The following is a 27227-nucleotide window of genomic DNA, read 5'->3' as shown; positions in this document are numbered from 1 at the left end:
GGGGATTGCCTGCCATGCACTAGTGATCCCCGCATTTTTTTTTTTTGGGGGGGGGGGGGAGGGGGAGTCTAATAACCGTGAAACATGCGGACGCGGACTCGAGCATTTCACTTGAGCACCTATGATACATGGTGCATACCTGAGTACCTGATGAAAACTCAAGTAGCCAGTACTTGCGCTCAAGACTAATGACAACTTATTCAATATGATGACCTAATGTCATCAAATTCTGTGTCGTACTTCTGGGTTCAAAATGTTCACTATACCCCTTGATAAAATCCTTGAGGGGTGTAGTTTCCAAAATGGGGTCACTTGTGGGGGGTTTCAACTATTTAGGCACATCAGGGGCTCTCCAAACGCGACGTGGCATCCGCTCTCGATTCCAGCCAATTTTGCGTTCAAAAAGTCACACAGTGCTCCTTCCCTTCTGAACTCTGCTGTGCGCCCAAATACTGTATTTTCCCCACATATGGGGTATTGGTGTACTCAGGAGAAATTGCACAAACGTTTTTGGGGTCCATTTTCTCCTCTTACCCTTGTGAAAATAAAAAAATTGGGGCTAAAACATCATTTTTGTGGAAAAAGTTTGATTTTTTTATTTTCACGGCTCCATGTTATAAACTTCTGTAAAGGACTTGGGGGTTCAAGGTGCTCACCACACATCTAGATAAGTTCCCTGAGGGGTCTAGTTTCCAAAATGGTGTCACTTGTGGGGGATTTCCACTGTTTAGGCACAGCAGGGGCTCCCCAAATGCAACATGGTGTCCGCTAATTATTCAAGCAAATTTTACATTCAAAAAGTCAAATGGCGCTCCTTCCCTTCCGAACCCTGCCGTGCGCCCAAACAGTGGTTTTTCCCCCACATATGGGGTATCTGCTTACTCAGGAGAAATTGCACAACAAACTGCATGGTGAAATTTCTCCTGTTACCCTTATGAAAATGCAAAATTGGGGACTGAAAAACATTTTTGTGGGAAAAATGTGAAAATTTTATTTTTATGGCTCAATGTTATAAACTTCTGTGAAGCACCTGGGGGTTCAAGGTGCTCACCACACATCTAGATAAGTTCCCTGAGGGGTCTAGTTTCCAACATGGTGTCACTTGTGGGGGGTTTCCACTGTTTAGGCACATCAGGGGCTCCCCAAATGCAACATGGCGTCCGCTAATTATTCAAGCAAATTTTACATTCAAAAAGTCAAATGGCGCTCCTTCCCTTCCGAACCCTGCCGTGCGCCCAAACAGTGGTTTTCCCCCACATATGGGGTATCTGCTTACTCAGGAGAAACTGCACAACAAATTTTGGGGGCCATTTTTTCCTGTTACCCCTGCGAAAATGAAAAAAATTGGGTCTAAAGTGACATTTTTGTGAAAAAAGTTAAATGTTAATTTTTTTCTTCCACATTGCAAAAATTCCTGTGAAGCACCTGAAGGGTTAATAAAGTTCTTGAATGTGGTTTTGAGCACCTTGAGGGGTGCAGTTTTTAAAATAGTGTCACTTTTGGGTATTTTCTGTCATAAAGACCCCTCAAAGTGACTTTAAATATGATGTGGTCCCTAAAAAAAGGTTTTGTAAATTTTGTTGGATAAATGAGAAATCGCTGGTCAGCTTTTAACCCTTATAGCTCCCCAATAAAAGAAAAAAATTGGTTCCAAAATTGTGCTGATGTAAAAGTAGACATGTGGAAAATGTTATTTATTAACTATTTTGTGTGACATATCTCTCTGATTTAAGGGCATAAAAATAAAAATGTTGAAAATTGCAAGTTTTTTTTCACAAATAAACGCAAGTGATATCGAAGAAATTTTACCACCATCATGAAGTACAATATGTCATGAAAAAACAATCTCAGAATCAGGGGGATCCGTTGAAGCGTTCCAGAGTAATTACCTCATAAAGTGACAGTGGTCAGAATTGTAAAAATTGGCCTGGTCATTAACGTGCAAACCACCCTCGGGGGTAAAGGGGTTAATGAGAAAAAAAAATAACTTTTTAGAATTTACCAAATGGCAGCAATTAAACAAAGAGTGAAACATTTAAAGGGGTCTGAATACTTTCCATACCCGCTGTAAGACAACTAAGACCCTTAAGATGGTTGTAGACAGTATTAATTTTAGCCAATTAGACATATATATGCTAATGTCAGCACATATGTAGAGAGAAGATGAGCCAATTATATTGCTACAATGTATGTCCAGTGAAAACCTATATAAACACAGACCGATGATGTAATAAATAAGTGTAAATAATTCTGCAAAGATTCACAAGTGTGTGTGTGTTTGTGTGATTCACTCTTGTTCTAACTTGGCTTTTACAATTTAATTTGTTACAGGCACGTCTCAGAATGTCCCACATTATGTGGCGACGACACTGCAATGCTCGCAAATATTATCATGCTTTATCATTACATGCCTTTTTCTGCAGTATGTGGTTTCCTTTGTTTACCCATTGGGAGACAGTGAGGGGAATCATATACGAGGGTTGTTATGTGTCCCCCAGGATGTGCATAGAAACTTACTGAACCCTGGAGAGTGTTGTAATTACGGCCACAGCTGTGGTTACAAGGCAAAATAAAAGTGTGGACTTGGTCAAGCTATTTGTCCAAGTCAAATTTAGGAAAACCTGACATGGGTTTTATTTTTAGAGAGATCTGTAGGAAGGTAGTGGGACGGATTTTTCCCTCCAGCCTTGGAAGTGGCCCATGTGCACGATTCCCATTTAAACTTTCAGGTTAGGTGTGTCAGTGTTGGTTTGCAAGCAGCAGAGCACGAGGCTCTGTATATGCCTGTCTGTGTGAGACTGAACCAGGCCTGTGGCGTTTTGGTGGAGTCGGTATAAAATGGACTGACTCCTAAATTATATAATAATTGGGTTCATTAGTACAATGCAGGATGTGCTGTAAATTAATTCATAAGAATTTGGGAAAGTTATGAAATGTCCTAGTCACACACAGAAGTTTGATACTTTTGTAAAATATTGTTTAGAAGAACACCGCAGACAGGAGTTATTTGATACAAAAATCTACATGTACAGTGTTTTATGTTTTTTTTTTTTTAGATTAATTTTTCAGGCATTTTCCCCTTAGGTCTCCCTATATTTCATGAAAAACAACAGAAAAAATTAGTATTAAATGATACCCAATAATATTGGCGCCAACAACACTTGTAAAACACCATACAAGAAGTATCAGACACATGGTGCACCTTATAAACATTTGTTTAAAAATTAAAAAAAACAACTATTTTTTGCAGCACATCATACATCTACACTGCAGGGATGTTATAGGTGCGGCTGTCACTTGTCAAAGGCAACCATGTCATCTAATAAGGTAGACATAGGTACAGGGTTCCCTTGCACCTCTCAAATTCCCTCCTCATCTGCTCAATTGTGGGGGCTGCTGGGTTTCTATGCCACCTAAATGCCTAATAATGGGTCTGCAATGTACAAAAGTCTGTGAGACCGGTCTACAGGCCTCTTAAAGGAGTTGTCCACTACTTTTTGATTGATGCCCTAGGATCCATAGGATAGGGCATCAATGTATGATCGGCCGGCACACCTGTCAATCGGCTGTTATCGGTGCCGGCAGCAGCGGCCGGAAGTGCTTACCTGCGGAGCTTGGCCGTCCATCTGTAGTGGCCACCGCGGGGTACTGCACATTCGCCTCCCATTCAATTCAGTGGAAGGTGGATGTGCAGTACCCAGCGGCGGCCACTACAGTTGGACGGCCAACTCCACAGGTAAGCACTTCCGGTCAGCAGCCGCCGGCACCGATAGCAGCTGATTGGCGGGGGTGCCTGAAGCTGGACCCCGCCGATCATACATTGGATAGGGCATCAATCAAAAAGTAGTGGACAACTCCTTTAAGGCTGTGGTCACACTATCAGGATTTGGTCAGTATTTTACATCAGTATTTGCATACCTCCCAACTTTTGTAGAAAATAAAGATGTACACATCATGCGGAGAGCATAGCGCACTGCAGCAAATTTTGGCCACACCCCAATCTACACCCATATACCATTATCTTTCTCCCCCGGCGGGAGGAGTTGTCAGAGGGGCACTGGCAGTAAGGGACATTCAGCAGACGCTTGAAACCTCAGGGTGTAGACCCAAATTCGGGACTGTCCGCTGTATCCGGGACAGTTGGGACCAGAGATGAGCGGATTGATTCACGGGACTCCGATCCAGCATCCAGATCAGTGCTACCTGGCGGCTGGACAGGAGGCTACAAATCTCTAACCTTCCGGCAACCCCAGAGGCTTTTGATCACCCAGGGCAGCGCGACATCATCTGTGCGTCCTGTCTATTAATTTTTTGTTCCCTCATTCACAGTAGCAGCCGCCAGAACTTTCACATCTTTATGTAGCTTCACTATACCACATCTGACTTTTTTGTGTCTGTAAGGCCGTGTTCACACGGTGCAGAAATACTGTGCTTTTTGTTTTCTGCAGATATCCGCACCAAACTACACAATAACAATCTTCTCCCCCGTATTTGATGCGTTTCTGGTGCAGATGTGAAGCCACATTTCTAATGCGTTTTTTATAGTACAAAAAAGCTTTGATTCTGCACTTACTAAAGTATCTGCATTTTTTTAGGCTCCACATAGAATAATCTAGAGAAAAAAAGCACCAAAACCACACAGTTCAGCAGCGTCCTTGGGCACACAGCAGGCACCTTTTTTGTTAAGTAGTTTTTATTAAGGATTTTTTTCATAAGGTTAAGTGCCCACAATGCAAAAATGCTGCATATTTTTTCCGCTTCTCCCTGGCAGGAAAGACGCATGCGGATTTCACATGCGTTTTTCCCGCCAGGTAGAAGCGTTTGTCAAGCGTTTTTGCATGCATTTCTGCATGTGGGTTATCAAGCGCTTTTCCAAGCGATTTTAGCATCACTTGGAAAAGTGCTTGACAACTTGGTCACACTATATAAATCCATGCAACCGTTAAAAAATAGTTAAAAAAAAAAAAAATAAGAATGGTAAAAAATAAAGATTATACTTACCTTCCGATGGCCCCCGGTCTCCTCAGCGATGCGTCCGGTGTGTTGGGCTGCTCACGATGGTGTAAAAGGACCTTTCATGACGTCATTCAGTCATGTGACAGGTCACGTCGGCGGTCGCGTGACCTGTCACATGACTAAATGACGTCATGGAAGGTCTTTTTAGACCATCACGAGCCGCCCAACACACCAGACTGAGGAGACCGGGGGCCATCGGAAGGTAAGTAGTATAATTTTTATTTTAAATTCTTTTTTTTTTAACAGGTACTATGGTACCCGGGTCTGGAGGAGAGTCTCCTCTTCTCCAGACCTGGGTACCATCCGCACATTGAATCGCTTAATATCTGCTTGTGCACATGTAGTCATGCGGATATTATTAGATTCAATGCAAGTCAATGGCGGCAATTACGCTGCGTGTCCGCAAAATTAGTGGACATGCTGCGTATTTTTCCGCAATGATAATCCACAGCGGAAATTTCCGCAGCATGTGCACAGCACATGTGGATTATCATTGGGGACCATGGGGCACGTGTTACCAAGCGTTTTTTAAGAGTTTTCACTGCGGAAATTAGGTAGCAAAAACGCATAGTGTGCACGCAGCCTTAATGGGGTAAAGTAAATGGGGGGGAGACATTATCAATACACAGTAATATAGAAAAAGGGGGGAGACATATTATAAATACACAGTAATATAGAAACAAGCAAGAACAAAAGAAAAGCAAAAAAGCTAAATTTAAAGGGATGAAAGATATAGGCAAAATAAAGGGTTAAGGATGAGTAGGAGGAGGGAAAAATAAGGTTTATTAAGGAAAAATGGGCAAAAAAGAAAAATTAAAAATGAAAGGGAAAATAAAAAAGATTGGTATGCACAGGATAGCCAAGAGAAAGGGTTTACAATGCACATATAAGATACCTTATATATAAAACATTTAAGAGGTAGGAGGGGGAGAAAAGGAATGGGAAAGCCAAGGAAAGGAAGAGCACCTGTAAAAACAGGTGGAGAGACAGGAACATAGATAATACTAACTTCTAAATAATGTAAATTACTGTTTGTTGAATTCTAATAGCGGGCGCAGTTCTCATGAAATCACATCCACTTTGACTGGACAGTTACACACAGCAGAATTTTTGTGCAAAAAAAGCAGCAGAAAACAGCCATTATTTACGCTACATGTGAACACGTCTAAATTTTGAAGCAAAGTGGATGTGATTCCATGAAATCTTCACCCCTGTGGTCTGAAGACTCTGCTGAACTCTGGGGCTTTGGTGCATTTTTTCTCTATAGGCTTCTTCTGAAAAAAAGGCATGAAGAAAAAAAACACTGTTGCATTTTTAAGCGCAGAATCAAAGCTTTTCTGTACTATAAAAAAGCGTTAAAAACTTTGTTTCATATCAGCCCCAAAATCGCATCAAGTAAGCTGGAAAATGCAGTAAAACGCAGCAAACACACAGTAATCAGAGAAGATTGTTATTGTGCCATGTGGTGCGGACAGCTGTAGAAAAAAGGAGCAGAAAGAACGCAGCATTTACGCCATGTGTGAACACGGCCCCAGAATTACAGTTTTATTACATTTTTTATGGGTTTAATAAAGAAAAAATATCAATCACGCCATTTACCGTAAATAATCTGATCGCTGTGTTCTGCGGGTCATTATGATTCCAGGGACACAATTTTTATAAAATGCATTAAAATGACAATATTTTTTTCATTATCAAATGTTTTTTATTATTATATTTAGCAATTTTATAGGCTGAAAATATCTCTTATTCTCTCTGTAGAATAAAAATACATACAGGTGCATCTCATTAAATCAGAATATCATCAAAAAGTTAATTTATTTCAGTTCTTCAATACAAAAAGTGAAACTTATATTATATAGAGTCATTACAAACAGAGTGATCTATTTCAAGTGTTTATTTCTGTTAATGTTGAGGATTATGGCTTACAGCCAATGAAGACACAAAAGTCATTATCTCAGTAAATTAGAATAATTATCAAAAACACATGCAAAGGCTTCCTAAGCTTTTAAAAAGAAGGTCCCTTGGTCTGTTTCAGTAGGCTCCACAATCATGGGGGAGACTGCTGACTTGACAGATGTCCAGAAGGCAGTCATTGACACACTCCACAAGGTTCCAGAGTTCCAATTTTCATTTGGAAATTAAGGTCCCAGAGTCTGGAGGAAGAGTGGAGAGGCACACAATCCAAGCTGCTTGAGGTCTAGTGTGAAGTTTCCACACTCAATGACAGTTTGGGGAGCCATGTCATCTGCTGGTGTAGGTCCACTGTGTTCTATCAAGACCAAAGTTGGCGCAGCCGTCTACCAGGAAATTTTAGAGCACTTCATGCTTCCCTCTGCCGACAAGCTTTTTGGAGATGGAAATTTCATTCTCCAGCAGGACTTGGTACCTGTCCACACTGCCAAAAGTACCAATACCTGGTTTAAAAACAACAGTATCACTGTGCTTGATTGGCCAGCAAACTCACCTGACCTTAACCCCATAGAGAATCTATGGTGTATAGTCAAGAGGAAGAGGAGAGACACCAGACCCAACAATGCAGACGAGCTGAAGGCTGCTATCAAAGCAACCTGGGCTTCCATAACACCTTAGCAGTGCCACAGGCTGATCGCCCCCGTGCCACGCCACATTGATGCAGTAATTGATGCAGAAGGAGCCCAAACCAAATATTGAGTGCATTTACTGAACATACATGTCAGTAGGCCAACTATTTGGACTTTAAAAACATTTTTCAAGCGGTTGTTATAAAGTATTCTAATTTACTGAGATAATGACTTTTGTGTTCTCATTGGCTGTAAGCCATATCATCAACATTAACAGAAATAAACACTTGAAATAGATCCCGATGTTTGTAATGACTCTATGTAATATTTGAGTTTCACTTTTTGTATTGAAGTGAGATGCACCTGTATATTGTATACAGCAGTGCATTTCTAGCAGTACTATCAGCCTATAGTCAGAGCCTGTAGTACAGATCAAATACACAGAATTCTCCTAGTGACATTCCTAGAGCTTGTGGTTCAGCAGCTTAAGTGTCTGTGTCAATAACGTTTTAAGGTTGTGGGTTCAATATTAGGGACTCACAAGAAAAAATACATTTTTGTAATTGATCATTAGTTTTACTACTTTTATAGGACCAAAAAAATAATTTTCTTCACCTCAGTATAGAGGCACCATAAAAATACATTGTTATACACAATGTATATCTATGGAGATGTATACTCTGCTTCTGGATTCAGTGCCTGCAATGTAGAGTCAAGTTAACCAAATTCTCCTATGTTTATCATTGAGAGCTGTAGCTCAGTGGTTAGAGCTACAGCCTCTGGACATTAAGATCCCAGATGATGTGAGATCAAGTGTTGGGGCGATACAATCACTGAAGAAAAAAAGAGGTCAGTAATATAATTTCATTTATTTACTGAACATTCAGCAGTCCCACCCCCGGAGGAGAAGGAGGCGCTATAGAGTGATGAAAACAGTGGAGATATAGAAGCCGGGAGAACAGCTGAGCTGGGATGGTTGGGAGCTATGGTATTTGTAAGCCAAATCCAGGAGTGGAAAAATATCATAGAAATATGTCACCACTTCTGTATTTATCACCCACTCCTAGCTTTAGCATAAAAAAATACCAAGGTAAAATACTGAACGTGTGAACATGGCCTAAGGCTCCCATACACATTAGACTAAAGTTGGCAGAAACCGCTGTTTTCAGGGGGAATTGGCCTACAGCCACATGATGTCAGAGAAGAGAAGGATCTGGTATGAATTCCAGAGGAAAAAGAACAAAAAAACGTATTATACCTAGAAAGTGGCAACACAAAAACACCTAAACAGTCTCAGCGCTGAAGGGGTTAACGCCCCCCCCCCGCCCAGTACTGGGGTCTCTCCACATACCTCCACCTGCAGAGCCACCACCACATATATGGCTGTTCTGTGCGCACAGGACCTGTGATGAGGTCACAGGAGGGGAGGAGTCAGGGGTCACATGATCAGGGGCCTCAGTGGATGCAGGACTCTGCTGTGCTGGTTGTCATGGTGCTGGATGAGGGGAAGGTTATGTGTGGGGTCAGGAGGGGTTTACAGTGTGGATGTAGCAGAGCCGTGTGTGTACGAGGTGTACGGAGCGGAGCCGCGTGTGTACGAGGTGTACGGAGCGGAGCCGTGTGTGTACGAGGTGTACGGAGCGGAGCCGTGTGTGTACGAGGTGTACGGAGCGGAGCCGTGTGTGTACGAGGTGTACGGAGCGGAGCCGCGTGTGTACGAGGCGTACGGAGCGCAGAGCCGCGTGTGTACGAGGTGTACGGAGCGGAGCCGCGCGTGTACGAGGTGTACGGAGCGGAGCCGTGTGTGTACGAGGTGTACGGAGCGGAGCCGTGTGTGTACGAGGTGTACGGAGCGGAGCCGCGTGTGTACGAGGCGTACGGAGCAGAGCCGTGTGTGTACGAGGTGTACGGAGCGGAGCCGTGTGTGTACGAGGTGTACGGAGCGGAGCCGCGTGTGTACGAGGTGTACGGAGCAGAGCCGCGTGTGTACGAGGTGTACGGAGCGGAGCCGTGTGTGTACGAGGTGTACGGAGCGGAGCCGTGTGTGTACGAGGTGTACGGAGCGGAGCCGCGCGTGTACGAGGTGTACGGAGCAGAGATGTGTGTGTACGAGGCGTAAGGAGCGGAGCCGCGCGTGTACAAGGCGTACGGAGCGGAGCCACGCGTGTACGAGGCGTGCGGAGCAGCTCATGTACGAGGCATGCGGAGCCGCGTGTGTACGGTATATGTATTATATTTTTAAAGTCCTCTTATGTTTTAGGACGTTAGAAGGATTATAAGTTTAGCAGGAAATTTCCATAATGCATCTGTCTTTTTTCTGACCGGTTTATTTCAGATGAGGTTTTGAGAGGCCCAAATATTATCCTGGATTCAATTCTTCACCTCTGGAAGTTTCATCATCGCATTTAGGAAGATTGTTAGAGAAAATGTGTCAACAAAAAATTTTTTTGAAAAGTGTTATGTGTTAATGTTAAAAAAAAAAAAAAAAAACTTTTTTTAATTATATATAAAATATGAAAAATAATTTCTCATATTGACTATAATTGTTTGTGTTTCACTAAGCGTTTCACTGCTATTACGGGCAAAATGCATGTATTCCTGTCAGTGGAACGCATGGCGACACGCATGGTAAACTTTCGGAGGCCTCTTTTCCTTCACATACACGCTAACGCCTACTTCCGGTCATGTGATTGAGTGTCTAAATATGCGATGGAACGCACTGTAACATTTCCAGCCACATGATTCTACAAGTGACTTGCACGCTAAGTGTGTTGGGGCATATAAAAGGAGGGAGGTATAGTTTAGGAGCTGCCTACATCAGCACATTGATTCCGGAGGAACCATCCTCGTGTAACCACAAACATCTTATCACATTGCCCAGTCCAACAAGGTCTTGTTGGCATGATGACTACCAGGGCCAGAGAAGTAGCCTCTCTGTAAAATTGCCTAATTTACAACTCCTGATGAACCTTGGATAAGGAGAAACACGTCAAGTTGATAAATGGGTTAATTATGGTGATTTTCTTGTTAAAAAAACTATTGATTTTTGACTGTTTACAGAGATTGTGCAGCGCCGGCACCTCTGCACATTCTTTCCCTCGGCAGAGATGCCGACCTACTCACCGCCGCGGCCTCCATCCGGCTCTTCCTGCTGCTGCCCAGGGTCTGCGCATGGCTCGGAGATTCCTGGGCACTTAAGGCGTTCACGCGCTCCTCCCCTGTTAAAGGGACAGCGTGCCGTCCATGGCTGGGAGACACTTATTATTTAAGTTCATACAAGGACTGTGGCACCATTCTATCACAATAACACGTGTTGTATATTTCCCCGCTATGAGCCTCTTTCGGCAATCAGGATGGTAGTGGTGCTGTTGCACAACAAGCATAAAAATGAAAATAAGGTACAAAAAAGAAAGAGCAGCACTCACCATTCGTTTTATGAAAAAATGAAAACGTCCTTTATTTAATCAGTCTTTTGAACATCTATGCAGCAGGACGAGGGATAAGAGGAGTGTTCATGGACTACGGCCTTTTTGCGTCCTTCCAACGCTTCTACAATGACACCTGGACCCGTAGAAGTGCCGGAAAGGCACGAAACGGCCGTAGTCCATGAGCACTCCTCTAATCCCTCTGACTGTCGCATAGATGTCCAAAATACTGATGGAATAAAGGATGTTTTAATTTTTTCAGAAGAGGAATGGTTAGTGCTGCTCTTTCTTTTTGTACCTTGTTTTCACTTATTATTTAAGGCACCTCCACCTGTTGGGAGGTGCCTGAGCAATGTTGTTAGTCTGCTCCCTGCACGCTTGCTAGTTGTCAGGTCCCCAGATTGTTAAGTACCCGCTAGTTGCCGCGGGTTTCTGTCTGTATCTGCATGTACCCGCTTGTTCTTGTCTCGTTCCTGTCTGTTCTTGTTTGTGCCTTCCAGCTGTACCCGCCTGTGCCCACCTGTATACCAGCTGTACCCACCTACCTGTGCCAACCTGTATACCAGCCAACACCTGCCTGTCTACCAGCCGTGTCCACCAGCACCTGCCGCTCCTGGGTTCCTGCTGTCCCTGCCTGTAGCAGCTAAACTTAACCTTCTTGATTTTTCCATCCTCCTGTCCATTGAGGGTCAAATGCGGTGCATCCGAGGTCAGTCTTGGTGTAGTACCTAGTCACACCTCTCCAGGCTCTCCATGGGTCATGGCACAGTGGTTCCACCACTCCTGTTACCGGTTACCAACGCTTTAGTTGTTAAAAGGGTCACAACATGGTAATTTTCCTGCCAAAAAACGATTGATGTTTATGTTACGTACAGAGAATAATAAAGGTTTAACCTTGACAATTTTCTACAAAAGCCCTTGGATATGTCTGTTGTCCATATCAAGTGATATTTGCTGCTCCCACCTTTTCCTACCTCACTATATATTTTGCACTTAGCACTTTTAATGATATCTTTTGATAATAACAAGTAGCCAAACAAATTACAGGGTTCTGAGCCCTAACTCTGATTTTTCTTGCCACTTTAAGGTGCTAAAGGGTAAGAAGGGCGAGTCATCGGTGAGCGAGGGTGCCACTTGCGCAGGGTTTAGGGTGTTGTTATAGGGTAAGGCACTCCCCCCTCCCTTTTTATCAATATTAATGTTATTAGTCTTAATGTTAATAAGTAAGTAATAAAAGTTTATATTTTATTATTGTTATAATGTACAATTGTTTTGGTGAATTGTGAATTTTTGGTTGTACTACATGAATTTAGTCACACTGTGAATAATAGTCTCTGTGTTCACAGCAACTCAACACGCAGCAGCTCACCCACTCCCAACTGTGGCAGTGCAAAGATTGTTTCCCAAAACAAGGACTTTTCTCTCTCACACAGAAAGAATGCAAATATCAGGTCTTCTTTCAACTCTTTTTAGTATACATTGCCCCCAAATGGAAGACTGAGACTACGTATTTCAAGGCTTAAACTTGCAGCAGACCAGGCAGTTTCTATACTCAACTTAAAAGAAAGGTTTAATATTCCTCAAAACCTTCATCCTCATCTTCAGGGAGAAAAGACAAGGTACCACACTATATGGACAGATCACTAACCTATCTGTCCGCTTCTGCCTCATCAAATTCAGTAACTTACGCAGTACTACACCTTACACAGATGGAGTACTGTCGGATATTCTCAGGTGTAGATTAAAATATCTATAAAGTTCCTGTCCTAGACCAACTGGGTAAGTCCTTACATGAGGTATCCACATGAGAATCCTTAATGGCTCAGTCCCTTGAGATTTTATACCCAGGATACCTTTGCACCTTTCACAGTATGGCATGTGACGATTCATTCACATGTGATCATTCAAGGATCTACTTCACAGTCATCTGAAATCATTTGACCGATTTACGCAAAGTCCCTTATCTCAATCACTCCGCCTGATATTCAGCTGCAAGTGAGTTGAATGTCCTCTGTCACATACAATGGACCACACCTAATGGAACCCATCATCAATCATTCAGAGGTTGTCATGGACATACACAGGGCCGCCATAAGGGCATTACTACCCTTACTGGTTTATGGGGCCCGGGGAGTAGAGGCAAAGATGGGGGGCCTGGACCCAGTCCGGGCCTCCCCTCTTTTGCTTCTGCGCAGCAGGTGCAAGGGTAGGTTGCGGCACACATCTCTTCGGTGCAGGGAGCTTTCCTGGAGCTCCCCGACTGTCAAAACCGAACAGCAGCGCAGCTCCAGGGGAACTCCCTCTGCCTCTTCTGTGACTTGCTGGTGACAGTGCCTACATTCTAGAATATAGAATAAAGTAATAATGCCCTCTGTGTGCCCCTTTGACGGTCACAATAACCTGAGTTTCCTTTAACAATAAGTGCCCACTTAACATTCAATAATGTTCTGAGTCTCCCCCCCATGTACAGCTCCTCTCTACACAGGGACATACTAAAAAGAATGAAGAAAAGGAATAAATAAAAAGAATGAACATAATAATTTATTGGTCCAAAAATATGGAGAGGTATAATATGTTTCTTGTGCATCATAGACATGGCATGAACATGGAATATATGTAGATAATAGGGGAATGAACATATATCCCATATAAACAGGTATATATTATATTCCCTGCGCTTGATAGATGGGGAATGTGTTACGGATCCAGGTGGTGGAACCTCTGTGCTGCGGTGCAAGGAGGGACAAGAGGGGCGTGACTAAGTACCTACTCGGCCTGACCAAGGTCGCACAACGGCTCAATCGACTCCGTGAACCAGGGAGAGACCGAGCAGGGGGACCAGGTGCCACTCTGGGACCGACCTTGTATGAGATCAGGTGACTCCCACAGGTCAGATGGCAGGAACTGACCGGTACAGCAGACGAGCACAGCTGGAAGGCAGACAGGTGGTCCGGGTAGATAAGCAGGCTGGTTCGGCAGATAGCCAGATGGGTGCTCCGGGTAGGCAAGCTGGCGGGCACAACGGGTAACTGGCAGGTGCTTCCAGGTAAGCAGGCTGGCGGGCACGGCAGGTGCTTCCAGGTAAGCAGGCGGGCTGAGCCCATAGGCAGACTGGATAGTAGACAGACTGTCGGGCTGGATTGTAGTCAGACTGGCGGGCTGGACTGATAGACAGACTGGCGGACAGGACTGACTTGCAGAGGGACATGAGGGCTGAAGCAACAGTAAGCAAACAGAGCAAGAACCTTGCACAGGCACCTCCATATTGGAGGAGGTGCCTTATATATGGGAAGTCCTCCGGCCATTGGCCGGGGATTCTTTAGGACAGCACGCGGCCCCTTTAAGAGAGAGGGAGCGCGCGCACTAAGCACAGTGCCCGGGAAGCTGTGTGCACCAGCAGCAGCGGGGAGGCCAGAAGACGCCGGACCAAGACCGCGTTGGTAAGGGGGACGGTGTCTCTGCCTGACAGGAGGCAGAGACGTCGATGCTACAGAATGAACATGAAATATATGTAGATAATAGGAGAATGAACACATATACCATATAAACAGATGTATATTATATTCCCTGTGCTTGATAGGTGGGAAATAAACATGGAATATATGTAGTGGAAGGTGGCTAATGGTTATGTAGTCGAAGGGAGGTATGTATCTCAGAGATGGCTAGTCTCTGTGATGTAACCCGGTGCAATTCTCTAATGCACGCATGCACTAAGAGGACTAATTGTTGCACATGGGAGCCGGGGTACGGTTTGCTAGGAGAGAATGGGCGGGTCCAGCAACCAACATACCTCACCTTTGGGTGTGGTTAACAGCCTATAAAATGGAGGCTGTTGTTTTCCACATGGTCTGTGTGTTTGGAGGGAGAAGGCCTCCTGTGTGTGTTGTCTCCAGACCAAGCCAGGACACTTGACGCTACACCAGCCTGTTGTTACGGGTGTGTCAGAGGTGACAAACAGCGTCCTGCAGTGGGTTGCAGGTGATCTTCACGTTTGGCATTGCAGACAGCTGCTTAGATAGGAGGCTGTCTTTAGAACCGAGCGACTACTTCTCTCTTGCTAATTTGCTTTCTGGCCTGGGTGTATATATACCTGGTGTTTGAGAGGGCATTGCGTATTATAATCATTTCTACTTGTGAAGCTTAGCAGGAGCAGTACCTCGTCCTCTCTGAAGCTTGTGTCCGTGTGACCATTTGGAGTTCATCTAAAGCTAAGCCATTTTCCCCTGTTTTGTCTACCCTTGTTGTCTTTAGAGTTTTAGTGGAGGTTGACTAGTGCTCATCTCCTTCCATCCCTAGCCCTAGCCGTACGCCAGGGAAAGTAGGGCGAGGCACGCAATCGGCGATAGCTGAGGAGGCTATATAGGGACGTTAGTTGAGACAGGATGATGCTAGACCAGACTAGGAGGTCTCCACTTCCCCCTTTCCCTAGTGTCTGGGCTCCCTCTCCCTTTTCCCTCTGTGTTGCACTTACACCTGGCGTGACACCTGTGACCACAGCGCTGGCCATCCAGAGACTTTGCTACAAGGACTGTTATCTTTGATTTAGCCTGCACTAAAGGCTGTTTTGTTGCATTTTTCTTTTGAATGGTTTATGAAAATAATAAACCACTATGGACATTTAAAGGAATATGCCTCTTGTTTGCCTCAAACCGCACCTGAGTGAGTAAAACCCCTACAATTGGTGTTAGACGTGCAGGCAGTGTTCCCTGCAGACACGTGTGACTGCAATAAGAAGGTCTGCATGTCCTGGGTCAAGTCTGTCGCAAGCCAGCAAACATCGCCAGACAAAATGGAGGACCTGCTGAAACACTTGCTCCAGTCGCAGTAGCAGCAGGAGACCAACAGGTTGTTGTTACAGCAGATGCAGCAGCACCAGCAAGAACAATGGCAGCAGATGCAGCTTCTGGCAACCGCCATCCAGGGCAGGACGAGCGCCCCAACCCCAGGTCCGGCTGATGATACCCACGTCCGGAAGGTGGTAAGACGGGCTTTGCAGAAAATGACCCCGGGGGATGACGTTAAGGCTTTCCTGACCGTGTTTGAAAGGGTCGCCGAGAGGGAGAAACTTCCACCAGAGCAGTGGGCAGAGGTACTGGCGCCATACTTGACAGGAGAGCCCCAGAAGGCATACTATGACTTAACTTTGCAGGACGTCAAAAAGTATGGCAAGCTAAAATCTGAGATCCTCGCACGCTTGTGGTTGACAATGACTATCAGGGCACAGCGGGTTCACCGCTGGGCGTATCACCGGGATAAACAACCTTGCTTCCAAATGTTTGACTTGTTACACCTGGTCCAGAAGTGACTGCAGCCGGAATCCTCTATGCCTGCGCAGATAGTAGAGCGGATGGTGATGGATGGGTTGGTGTACTCTCTACCGAGGTCCATACAGACTTGGGTTGCCCAGAGTGATCCCCAGAATGCAGATGAACTGATCGGACTGGTCGAGAGATACCAGGGGGTCGAAGGTTCTTTGGGAAGGCAGCCCACTCCATACTGTGGGTCCCTGCTGGGGGAGGAGGCCCAAAAGGGGGTGAGGCGTCCAAGGTCCAAAGGGGCGTGGGAGGTGGTGCCCAAGGTCCCTACGGGTGATGTTGTTGGCTGGAGGTGCCACGGCCCAGGACATATAGCCGCCCGTTGTCCCCTGACCTCCGACCCGATTGACTGCAGCATAGGACGCTGCTGTTCATACTATGCGTATTCGGCCTGCAGTGTGAACTGTTCACCCAGCGAGGGGCCACAAGCATGTCCTGTGAAAGTGAATGTGTGGCAGGTAACAGCACTGCTAGACTCCAGGAGTCTGGTGACCCGTGTGAGGGCCACTCTTCCCATCCAACTGATCCCGAGAACAAAAAGTTGGCGGACGGTGCATTCATGGCGATGCTAAGCACTATCCGATGGCCAGAGTGGACATTGAAACGGCCCACGGTACTGAGTCCCACGAGGTCAGCGTCTTTCAGGACTTATTGCACCATGTCATTATAGGCCGGGACTTTTGTTTATTTTGTGATCTGGGGGAGGAGTTCAGGGTTCGCTGGCGCGGTTGAGAAGCCAGGTAACCCTGAAGCGTTATCACCACACCCAGAATCAGACGGGTTTCCCTTTTGTGTTCTTGTGGGGGATAAAGAGGTAGTGTCCCCTGAGCCTGACATTCCAGAGTTAGGGGTGACCAGCAAAAATTTTGGGTCTGCACAACATAGGGACCTAACTCTGAAGGAAGCCTTCAATAATGTCACCGTCATAAATGGGGATGCACAGGAGCCGGGGGCTGACAGAAGGTTTCCCCATTTCATGATGAGTGGGGAGTTGTTGTACCGCGTCACGAAAGTGAGGGAGGAGCATGTGGAGCAGTTAATAGTGCCAGGCCCCTATAGACGGAAGGTGTTGGACATGGGCCATTCACATGTCTTGGGGGGACATCTGGGAGTGGAAAAAAAAGAGGAACGAATCATGCAAAGGTTCTATTGGCCCAGGTGTCACCGGGAAATACTGAAGTATTGCAGGTCTTGCCCTACGTGTCAGTTAACCGCCCCCACCTCGCACTTCCGAAGTCCCCTCGTGCCATTGCCCATTATTGAAGTGCCGATCGAGAGAATTGCTATGGACCTGGTCGGTCCCTGGTTAAATCTGCTCGTGGGCATCCATCGACTATGCCACAAGCTATCCTGAAGCGATTCCATTGAGAAACTCCTCCGCAAAGAGTATAGCCCGCGAGTTGGTCCACGTTTTTTCTCGAACAGGCTTACCAAACGAGATACTTACTGACCCAGGTACTCCCATTATGAGTAAGGTGATGAGAAAGCTATGCAAAGTCCTGCAAATCTCCCAACTGAGGACTTCAGTATATCATCCTCAGACAGATGGCCTTGTGGAAAGGTTTAACAAGGCTCTGAAGAGTATGCTCAGGAAGGCCATAGAAAATGACAGTAGAGACTGGCACTGTCTGCTAACGTATTTATTGTTCTCCATCCGAGAGGTTCCACAGGCCTCTACGGGGTTCTCGCCATTCGAACTCCTGTATGGCCGACATCCGCGAGGTCCCCTGGATGTCGCAAAGGAAACCTGGCAAGCCGAGGTCATGCCCCACAGGAGCGTCATTGAGCACATCTCTTTGATGCAGGAGAGGATTGCGAAGGTGATGCCCATCATAAAGGAACATCTCCTCCAGGCACAAGAAGCTCAGGCCAGAGTCTACAACCGGTCAGCCAGGGAGAGGCAATTCAATTCGGGAGACCGAGTCCTCATGCTAATACCTACGGTGGAGAGTAAGTTCTTGGCCAAATCGCAAGGGCCGTATGAAGTGGTGGAAAAAGTTGATGAAGTGAACTACAAGGTTCATCAACCAGGACGACGTAAGCCGTATCAGATATACCACGTCAACTTCGTCAAGCCCTGGCAAGACAGAGAGGCTGTGGAGCCTCCATGCTTGCTGGGCAAACCAGAAGGGGACGTTACAGGAGTCGCAATAGTGGAAACACTAATGAAGGCCCAGAAACAGCAGTGTCGGGAGTTGCTACAGAAGAACCGGGATCTGTTTTCGGAACTGCCGGGCTGCACAGGGGTCATCTCCGAAGAGGTGGCTCGTATGCTGAAGCTCAGGTCATTGAGGAATCCAAGAGTGGGTGGTCGAGCCCGATTGTCCTGGTCCCAAAGCCCGATGGGGAATGGAGGTTCTGCAATGACTATCAGAAGTTGAAAGAGGTCTCCAAGTTCGATGCGTATCCAATGCCACGCGTCGATGAGCTAATCGAGTGACTTGGGCCAGCAAGGTACATAACCACCTTGGATTTGACGAAGGGATATTGGCAGAGCCCCATGGCACAGGGAGCAGCCAAAGAGAAGACTGCATTTTCTACACCGGACGGATGCCTTTCAAGAAATGAAGGTGGCGCTGTGTAAGCACCGGCCCTGGTAGCCCCCGACTTTAAGAAAAAGTTTATACTCCAAATGGACGCCTCGGGTGTCGGTTTGGGAGCAGTCCTTTCCCAGGAGATACACGGGGAGAAGCACAATGTCCTGTACCTGAGTAGGAAGCTGTCCTCCTGCGAGAAAAATGATGCGGTGTGGCAGAGTCACTGGTGTTATATGCGAGGGGAGGTATGTGTCACTCAGGATGCTTTCCTGTGTGAACTGAGACCTACTGAATTTCTGCCAGCATGTTATGTTCTGGGAGTTTTCTCTTTTAAAGGGTGTGGTTTTATAGGAATGACGTATAGAGGGAGGGAAGTCATTCCCCATACCTCCCCCTCAGGGTGTGGCTGAGCAAACTTTAAATGTTCAGTCCTTTTTTTTTTATGTGTGCTGTGTTTGGAGAGGCAAGGTCTCCAGACTAAACAGCCATAGCTCAGGAGAGAGCGGAAGGCTGGATATAACCTGTGTGGGTGAACCACACACACACATATGGACTGTGCTACCATTTATCTTTTGTTTTGTTATTTTGCCATTAAGACAGTGTTTACCTTTCCTGGAGTTGCAGGGCTTTATGCCATATAATAAAGCCTGCATTGAAAACCTGGTTCCTGAGCCTACTTCCAGAAGCGGCAGAGCGAGTCGTCCTACCAGAGTTGAGAGTGCGTGCAAGATTCCAGGAACACGTGTACCTGCCACAGAGACCGGTGGATGTCCTGGGTGAAGGCCGGCAGCCAGCCAGAGATGTCCGGCAGCATGGAGGAGCTCATTAAGCACCTGGAGCAGAGCCAACAACAGATGCACCAACAGCACTTGCAGAGCCAGCAGCAGCACCACGAGACGACCAAACTGTCATTGCAACAGATCCAGTTGCAGCAAAAGGCACAGCAGCAGATACAGCTTCTGGTGGACGCCATCCAGGGCAGGGCAACCGCCCCACTCCCAGGGCCGACTGATGACTCTCACGTCAGGAAGGCAGTAAGACAAGCCATGCAGAAGATGACCCCTGGGAATGATATAGAAGCATTTCTCATTGTCTTTGAGAGGGTGGCTGATCGGGAGAGACTTACACCAGAACAGTGGGCAGAGGTTCTGGCACCATATTTGTCGGGGGAACCCCAAAAGGCATATTACCACTTGGCACTGCAGGATGCCAAGGAATAAGCCAAGCTAAAGACAGAGATCTTAGCACACCTGGGAGTGAATATGGCGGTGAGAGCCCAACGAGTCCACCATTGGGCATATGCCAGCGACAAACCCCCTCACTCATAGATGTTTTACCTACTGCATCTCGTTCAGAAGTGGGTGGTGATTGATAGATTTCTGCACTCCCTTCCCAAGCCAGTACAGACTTGGGTTGCCCAGGGCGATCCCCAGAATGCAGATGACTTCATCAGCCAGGTAGAGAGGTACCAGGTGGTTGAGAAATCTCTTGGTAAACCAGAAATAGTAACTCCTCCGTACTGGGATACCCAAAAGAGGGCGGATTTACCACAGAAGGGGTCTAGAGTCACCATTGGGGGGGTGTCCCACTCCCACTGAAGGTGACACAAGAACTGTTGCTAAAGATCTTATCTGTTGGCGATGTCACAACCCTGGACACGTAGCCGCCAGGTGTCAATTGTACCTCGAGCCCATGGACTGCAGCCTAGGCAGATGGGTCTCCTATTATGTGTATCCAGCCTGTAGTGTGGTCTGTCGACCCGGTGAAGGGCCCCAAGTGTGTGCTGTGTTCGTTAATGGAGTAATGGTGCTTGGACTGTTGGATTCAGAGAGTCTAGTGACCCTAATCAGTGCCAACCTTCCCCACCAGCTGGTCTCTGCCAAGACTGTGGGCGTCCGCTGCATACATGGGGACTACCCTGTGGCCACAGTGACAGTGGGAACAGACTGTGGTGTCCAATCCCATGAGTACGGGGTGGTTAAGGACCTCATACATCCCGTCATATTGGCTCGCGATTTCCCGTTGTTCTGGAACTTATGAGGGAAAGGTACAAGACTGAGTTACGTGGACAAGTTCCAGGTCCCTAAGGAAATACCCCCGTCGACATCTGAAGAGGATGAGTTCCCATTGTGTGTCCTTGCCGGCGATGAGGACGAGACTGTGACCGAGGAGGCCGACCTCCCTGAGTTAGAGGTGGCAGGAGAGAACTTTTGGTCTGCTCATGTTCGGGACTTCACCTTGAAGGGCGTATGGGACAATGTTACTGTTTGTAATGGGGTTGCTCAAGAGCCGGGGGCAGACACCAGATACCCACACTTCGCAGTTCAGGGGGAGTTATTGTATCGGGTGACCAAACCAAGGGGTGATGAGATAGTGGAGCAGCTGTTAGTTCCAAGGCCCTACCGACAGAAGGTATTAGATATGGTCCATTCGCATGCTCTGGGGGGACACCTGGGGGTCGAGAAAACTCAGGAGAGGATATTGAGGAGGTTTTATTGGCCAGGGTGTTAACGGGAGATCCTGAACTATTGTAGGTCCTGCCCCACCTGCCAGATAACCGCACCATCCTCCCACTTCCGTAGTCCTTTAATCCCCCTCCCTGTGATAGAAATCCCCTTTGAGAGGATTGCCATGGACCTAGTGGGGCCCTTAGTCAAATAAGCCCAGGGACACCAATACATCCTGGTGGTCATGGACTATGCGACCAAGTACTCGGAAGCGGTACCACTGAGAAACTCATTGAGTAGGAGCATAGCCCGCGAACTTGTCCATACCGGATTGTCGAAGGAGATACTAACGGACCAAGGAACCCATTTCATGAGCAAAGTAATGAAGGAACTGTGTAAAAGTCCTTCAGATTACCCAGCTGAGAACCTCCGTCTACCATCCACAGACAGACTGCCTGGTGGAGCGCTTTAATAAAACCTTAAAAGCGATGCTCAAAAAGGTTGTAGAAGGACGGTTGTGACCGGGACTACCTGCTACCGTTCCTGTTCTTCTTAGTAAGAGAGGTCCCACAAGCCTCTACAGGTTTCTCCCCGTTTGAGCTACTGTATGGATGACATTCGCGAGGGCTCCTGGATATTGCCAAGGAACCTGGGAATCTGAGGTTACGCCCCACCGGAGCATCATAGAACATGTTGCCCAGATGCAGGAGAGAATGGTGAAAGTGATGCCTATCGTGAAGGCTCATCTCCTCCAGGCACAAGAGGCCCAGGCAAAGGTCTATAACCGGTCAGCAAGGCTGAGGCAGTTCCAGCCTGGGGATGGTGTTCTGGTGCTTATTCCCACCATGGAGAGCAAGTTCCTGGCCAAGTGGTAAGGCCCGTATGAGGTGGTGGAGAAACTCAGCGAAGTGAACTACAAAGTTCACTAGCCTGGCCGAAGAAAGCCGCACCAAGTGTACCATGTGAACTTGTTCAAGCCGTGGCGAGATCGGGAAATGCTGGGGGCTTCTTGTTTGGGAGCCAGTCTGAAAGCCAAAGTCGAGGACATCACGATAGCAGAGACTGCATCGCCAGCAAAGAAGCAACAATGTAGAGAGCTGCTGCAACGGAACCGTGACCTATTCTCTGAGTTGCCAGGGCGTACGGAGGTGGTCGAGCATGACGTGCTGACGGAAGCTCATGTTAGGGTAAACCTCAAACCCTATAGGATTCCTGAAGCCCGCCGTGAGGTAATCTCAGCTGAGGTGAAGAAGATGCTGGACCTCGGCGTGATAGAGGAATCGAAGAGCGGATGGTCGAGCCCCATCGTTCTCGTGCCAAAGCCCAACGGGGAGTGGAGATTTTGTAACGACTACCGCAGGCTGAATGAGGTTTCTAAGTGTGACGCATATCCGATGCCCCGCGTCGATGAACTCATCGGGAGGCTTGGACCTGGGAGATATATTACCCCCTCGACTTGACGAAGGGCTACTGACAGATCCCCATGTCCCAGAGGGTCAAGGAGAAAACAGCTTTCTCAACACCTTATGGGTGCTTCCAGTACACCCAAATGCCTTTCGGACTGCAGGGAGCACCAGCCACCTTCCAGAGGGCCATGTATCGGATCCTCGGCCCACATAAGACGTATGCCACAGCCTACCTTGATGACATTGTCGTCTTTAGCCCAGACTGGGCTAGTCATCTGCCAAAGGTACAGGCGATTCTGGATGCTCTAAGGAAGGCAGGATTTACGATAAATCCGAGAAAATGTGCCATTGGGAAGGAGGAGGTCAAGTACTTAGGCTACGTCGTCGGGAGAGGCGAAATTAAACCACAGGTCAATAAGATTGAGGCAATTCAGAACTGGTCGCAATCGCTCTCCAAGAAGCAGGTGAGAGCGTTTCTTGGAATCGTGGGATATTTCCGGCGGTTTATCCAAAATTTTGCCATGATTGCCGCACCACTGACGGACCTCCTGAAAGGCACAAAAACAAAGATGGCGAAATGGACGGTTGAAACTGAGATGGCGTTCCAACAGCTGAAGCTGGCACTCTGTAAGCAGCCGGTCCTGGTCGCACCAGACTTCACTAAAGAATTTATGCTCCAGACAGATGCCTCAGTGGTTGGCCTAGGAGCTGTGCTGTCACAGGAGATAAATGGGGAAGAGCATCCCATCCTGTATATGAGCCGGAAACTCTCGTCCTGCGAGAAAAATTATGCCATTGTACAGAAAGAATGCCGCGCCATAAAATGGGCCATAGACACTCTAAGGTATTACCTACTTGGCAGAAAGTTTAAATTGGTGTCAGACCATGCCCCTTTGAGATGGTTTAAGGAAAAGAAGGGTAAGAATGCCCGAGTAACTAGGTGGTTCTTAGGTCTCCAAGACTTTAATTTTCACGTGGAGCATAGACCCAGGAAGTTACACGCTAATGCTGACGCCCTCTCCAGAATTCCTTGCTTGGTGTCTGAAGGTGCCCAAAGCCGGGGCACCTTCAGGGGGGGAATATGTGACAGAGTCACTGGTGTTATATGCGAGGGGAGGTATGTGTCACTCAGGATGCTTTCCTGTGTGAACTGAGACCTACTGAATTTCTGGCAGCATGTTATGTGCTGGGAGTTTTCTCTTTTAATGGGTGTGGTTTTATGGGAATAACGTAGAGAAGGAGGGAAGTCATTCCCCATACCTCCCCCTCAGGGTGTGGCTAAGCAAACTTTAAATGTTCAGTCCTGATTTTTTTTTCTGTGTGTTGTGTTTGGAGAGGCAAGGTCTCCAGACTGGACAGCCATAGCTCAGGACGGAGCTGAAGGCTGGACATAACCTGCGTGAGTGAACCGCACACACACATATGGACTGTTCTACCATTTATCTTTTGTTTTGTTATTTTGCCAGTAAGGCAGTTGCTTTTTTTTTGCTGGAGTTGCAGGGTTTTATGTCATATAATAAAGCCTGCAGAGAAAACCCGGTTCCTGAGCCTAGTCATCCTACCACAGCGGTCATAGAGAAGGAGTGCTTGGCCATAAAGTGGGCGGTGGTTACGTTGCGGTACTATCTGCTAGGTCGAAAATTTAGATTGGTATCCGACCATGCCCCACTCAGATGGATGACGGAAACAAAGGAGAAAAATGCCAGGGTCACCCGCTGGTTTTTAGCCCTACAGGATTTCAACTTCCATGTAGAACATAGGGCAGGGAAACTACATGGTAATACTGATGCCCTCTCGAGAATTCCCTGTCTAGTGGTAGAAGGTGCCAAGCCCCACGGCTTTAGGCAGAGGGGGGAGGTTTGTAAGGTGACTAATGGTCGTGTAGCCAAAGAAAGGTATGTATCTCAGAGATGGCTGATCTCTTTGATGTAAACTGGTGTATTTTATCTAGTGCAAGCATGCACTAAGAGGACTAATTGTTGCACCTTGGAGCCGGGGTACGATTTGCTAGGAGAGAAAGGGCGGGTCCAGCAACCCACATACCTCACCTCTGGGTGTAGTTAACAGACTATAAAATGGAGGCTTTACAAACAAAGAGAACCATGAGTAAAACTGGCATTATTAGAAAAACAAATTTATTTATAAATCAATGTATACACATTACCACATTTAAATATCTTATACAAAGGGAGGGTACAAAAAAGTGCTAAGTGCTTAGACAGAGCCCCCAAGATGTATTATGTCCCATCCATGCAAGATGGAATCCCTATGGCCGTTAGATATACAATTAACTATTCAGGATTTAGTATACAGAGTGCTCTTACTGCAATCAGATCGCACTCACCACTGAAGTAGTGCCCTGAGTAGATATTAATTGCTCTACCATCAAATCACAATTATAATATGCTTACCACACTAACAGGCCAAGGCTGGATGGGATCAGGGGGGGCCAAAGGTAGCGGGCGCACCTCAACGCGCATTTCGCTGTAAAAAGCAGCTGTCACAGTGTAGTGGGAATGCTGGTGAGGAAATGGCAGATACGGGCAGGGTGAGCAGTGAAAACTAGTCTGTCCCTAGACTGGGAACCCTGAATAGCCCTGACCCGGAAGGTATCTCTGATGGTGAAAAGGTTCGGGTCTCCACCCTAAGCCCTAACTCCTCAACAAGCCCTGCGCTAATCCCCCTCACCTCCCTCCACAGAACACAGGTACAGCAATCTCAAAGGAAAGGACTTCAGTGGCACAAACAAACAGGTCAGCACAGCACGGCTTCTAGGTATAGAGTGAAACTCTATCAGCAGCACCACCTGGTGGAAGGAGAGACTACTTAAAGGCTAGGGGGAGGAGACTCACACATTAACTCACATCCACCAGGACACGGCAATAGAACTGGCATTAATCCATGCAGTACAAGAGGAAATTTCACAGTTTGAGTTACAGCGGCATCTAGAATAGACTGTAGATACCCAGCGCTAGACAGCGCGTGACAGTACCCCCTTTTTTAAGAGAGGCCTCTGGACTCTAAACCAGACACGTCCGGAAAAGGTCCACATTTCCTGAGTGACGAGATATGAAAAACGTTACGAGTTTCCAACACTGGGGGTAGTTCAAGATGGTATAACACAGGGTTGTAAATGGTCGATATCCTAAATGGACCAATAACCCCGGAACTAGGACCGCCAGCAGCATGACTCCACCTGATGTGCTTGGACAATACCTACACATACTCGTTCACCCTCAGGTCTGGACCTGCATGTTTGTTTCCACATCTGTGATCACAGTCAGAGGACAATCAGAACAGCAAATGGCAGCAGTGTCTCCCTGGGGCCCAGTGCTCCCTTCCCTGGAGAGCACAGTAGGAAGCTCCATCCTTCCCCGGCCCCTCCTCCTGGAAGGACATCTAGACCCATCATTAATCTGAGGCGCAGTCCGGACTCCACCCCCTTTTCTATGCTCACTCCCAATCATTTCTGGTAGTGGGGTAGGAGTTGGTGCAACCAGTACGGTAGAAATAGTTGTAGCTAGGCAATTACTCACACAGAAAGCCCCCCAACTTACAACTTTTCTGGCCCGCCAGTCAACCACCGGGTTATGTTTCTCCAGCCAGGGAAGGCCCAATACAATGGGAGTGGGCAGGTTCTCCAAGAGGTGACAAGACAGGACCTCCTGGTGGAGAGTTCCTATGCTCAGGTTCACATTACGCACCACTTGGGAGAGGACCTTCTGGCTGTGTGGAACTGAGTCGATCGAGGCGATGGAAATGGGTCTCACTAAAGCACTGCTGGCGAGACCATGAGCCCGGGCAAAGCGAGAATCCATCAAATTGACACCCGCTCCGCTATCGACCAGTACAGGTACAGTCTCGGTTTTACCATCTACCACAACCTTGGCAGACGGTGTGAACGGAGACCTAGCGAGGAGGGAAATATAAACCTTCCGGTCGTCTTCTTCTGAACGACCCGAGGTAGGCTGCTTCTGAGACTGCGTGGTTGTCTTGGAGCAAAGTGGACAATCCTTAATAAAATGGTCAGATTTTCCACAGAAAAAACAAGCTACACCACCTTGAGGAACAGTAGCCACAGGAGGTTTAAGACGAGAACCTACTACCCCCAACTGCATGGGTTCATCGGGTATAGTCTTCTCAGCAGGGATAGGAACAGGAGACAAAGTAGGTCTCGGTCTCTCCCTCAGTGGTCTGTCAACCTGTACGGCTAGAGACATCGCAGCCTCCAATGACTCAGGTGCAGTGTACTGAACCAGGATGTCTTGCAGTCTAGCTGACAAACCCAAGCTGAACTGACTCCTGAGGGCTGGGTCGTTCCACAGGGTGTCAGTCGCCCATCTCCGAAACTCCGAGCAGTACTCCTCCACTGCCCGTGTTCCCTGCTTGAGTTTACGGAGATTAGACTTGGCAAAGGTCACCCTAACAGGTTCACCATACACCTGAGCCAGAGCAGCAAAAAACCCGTCCACTGACCGCAGCGATGGTGAGTCGCCCGGGAGGGAGAAGGCACAGGTCTGAGGGTCCCACTTAAGAAG

At 47.1% G+C, this 27227-nt stretch overlaps 1 protein-coding gene across 3 annotated transcripts in view; it reads right to left on the bottom strand.

The window, feature by feature from the left end:
- The window catches only part of LOC141271805 (uncharacterized), a 72711-nt gene that overhangs the window by 31936 nt on the left and 13548 nt on the right, over positions 1 to 27227 (bottom strand). The window contains exon 1 of one of the 3 annotated variants that reach the window (XM_073681973.1): positions 10683 to 10874. The exons of 1 other annotated variant lie outside the window; for it this stretch is intronic. In XM_073681973.1, the coding sequence (XP_073538074.1) occupies positions 10683 to 10697 (15 nt within the window). In that variant the 5' untranslated portion in view covers positions 10698 to 10874. Of the gene's footprint in view, positions 1 to 8910; positions 9007 to 10682; positions 10875 to 27227 lie in introns of those variants that run through there. One more of the 3 variants, XM_073681974.1, reaches the window with a different exon arrangement.

Source organism: Phyllobates terribilis, unplaced genomic scaffold, assembly GCF_046119375.1.
Source record: "Phyllobates terribilis strain yellow unplaced genomic scaffold, ASM4611937v1 Scaffold_5__5_contigs__length_657084704, whole genome shotgun sequence".
Lineage (NCBI taxonomy): Eukaryota > Metazoa > Chordata > Amphibia > Anura > Dendrobatidae > Phyllobates > Phyllobates terribilis.
The sequence above is the reverse complement of the archived record's forward strand: the minus strand, read 5'-3'. Positions and strand labels throughout refer to the sequence as shown.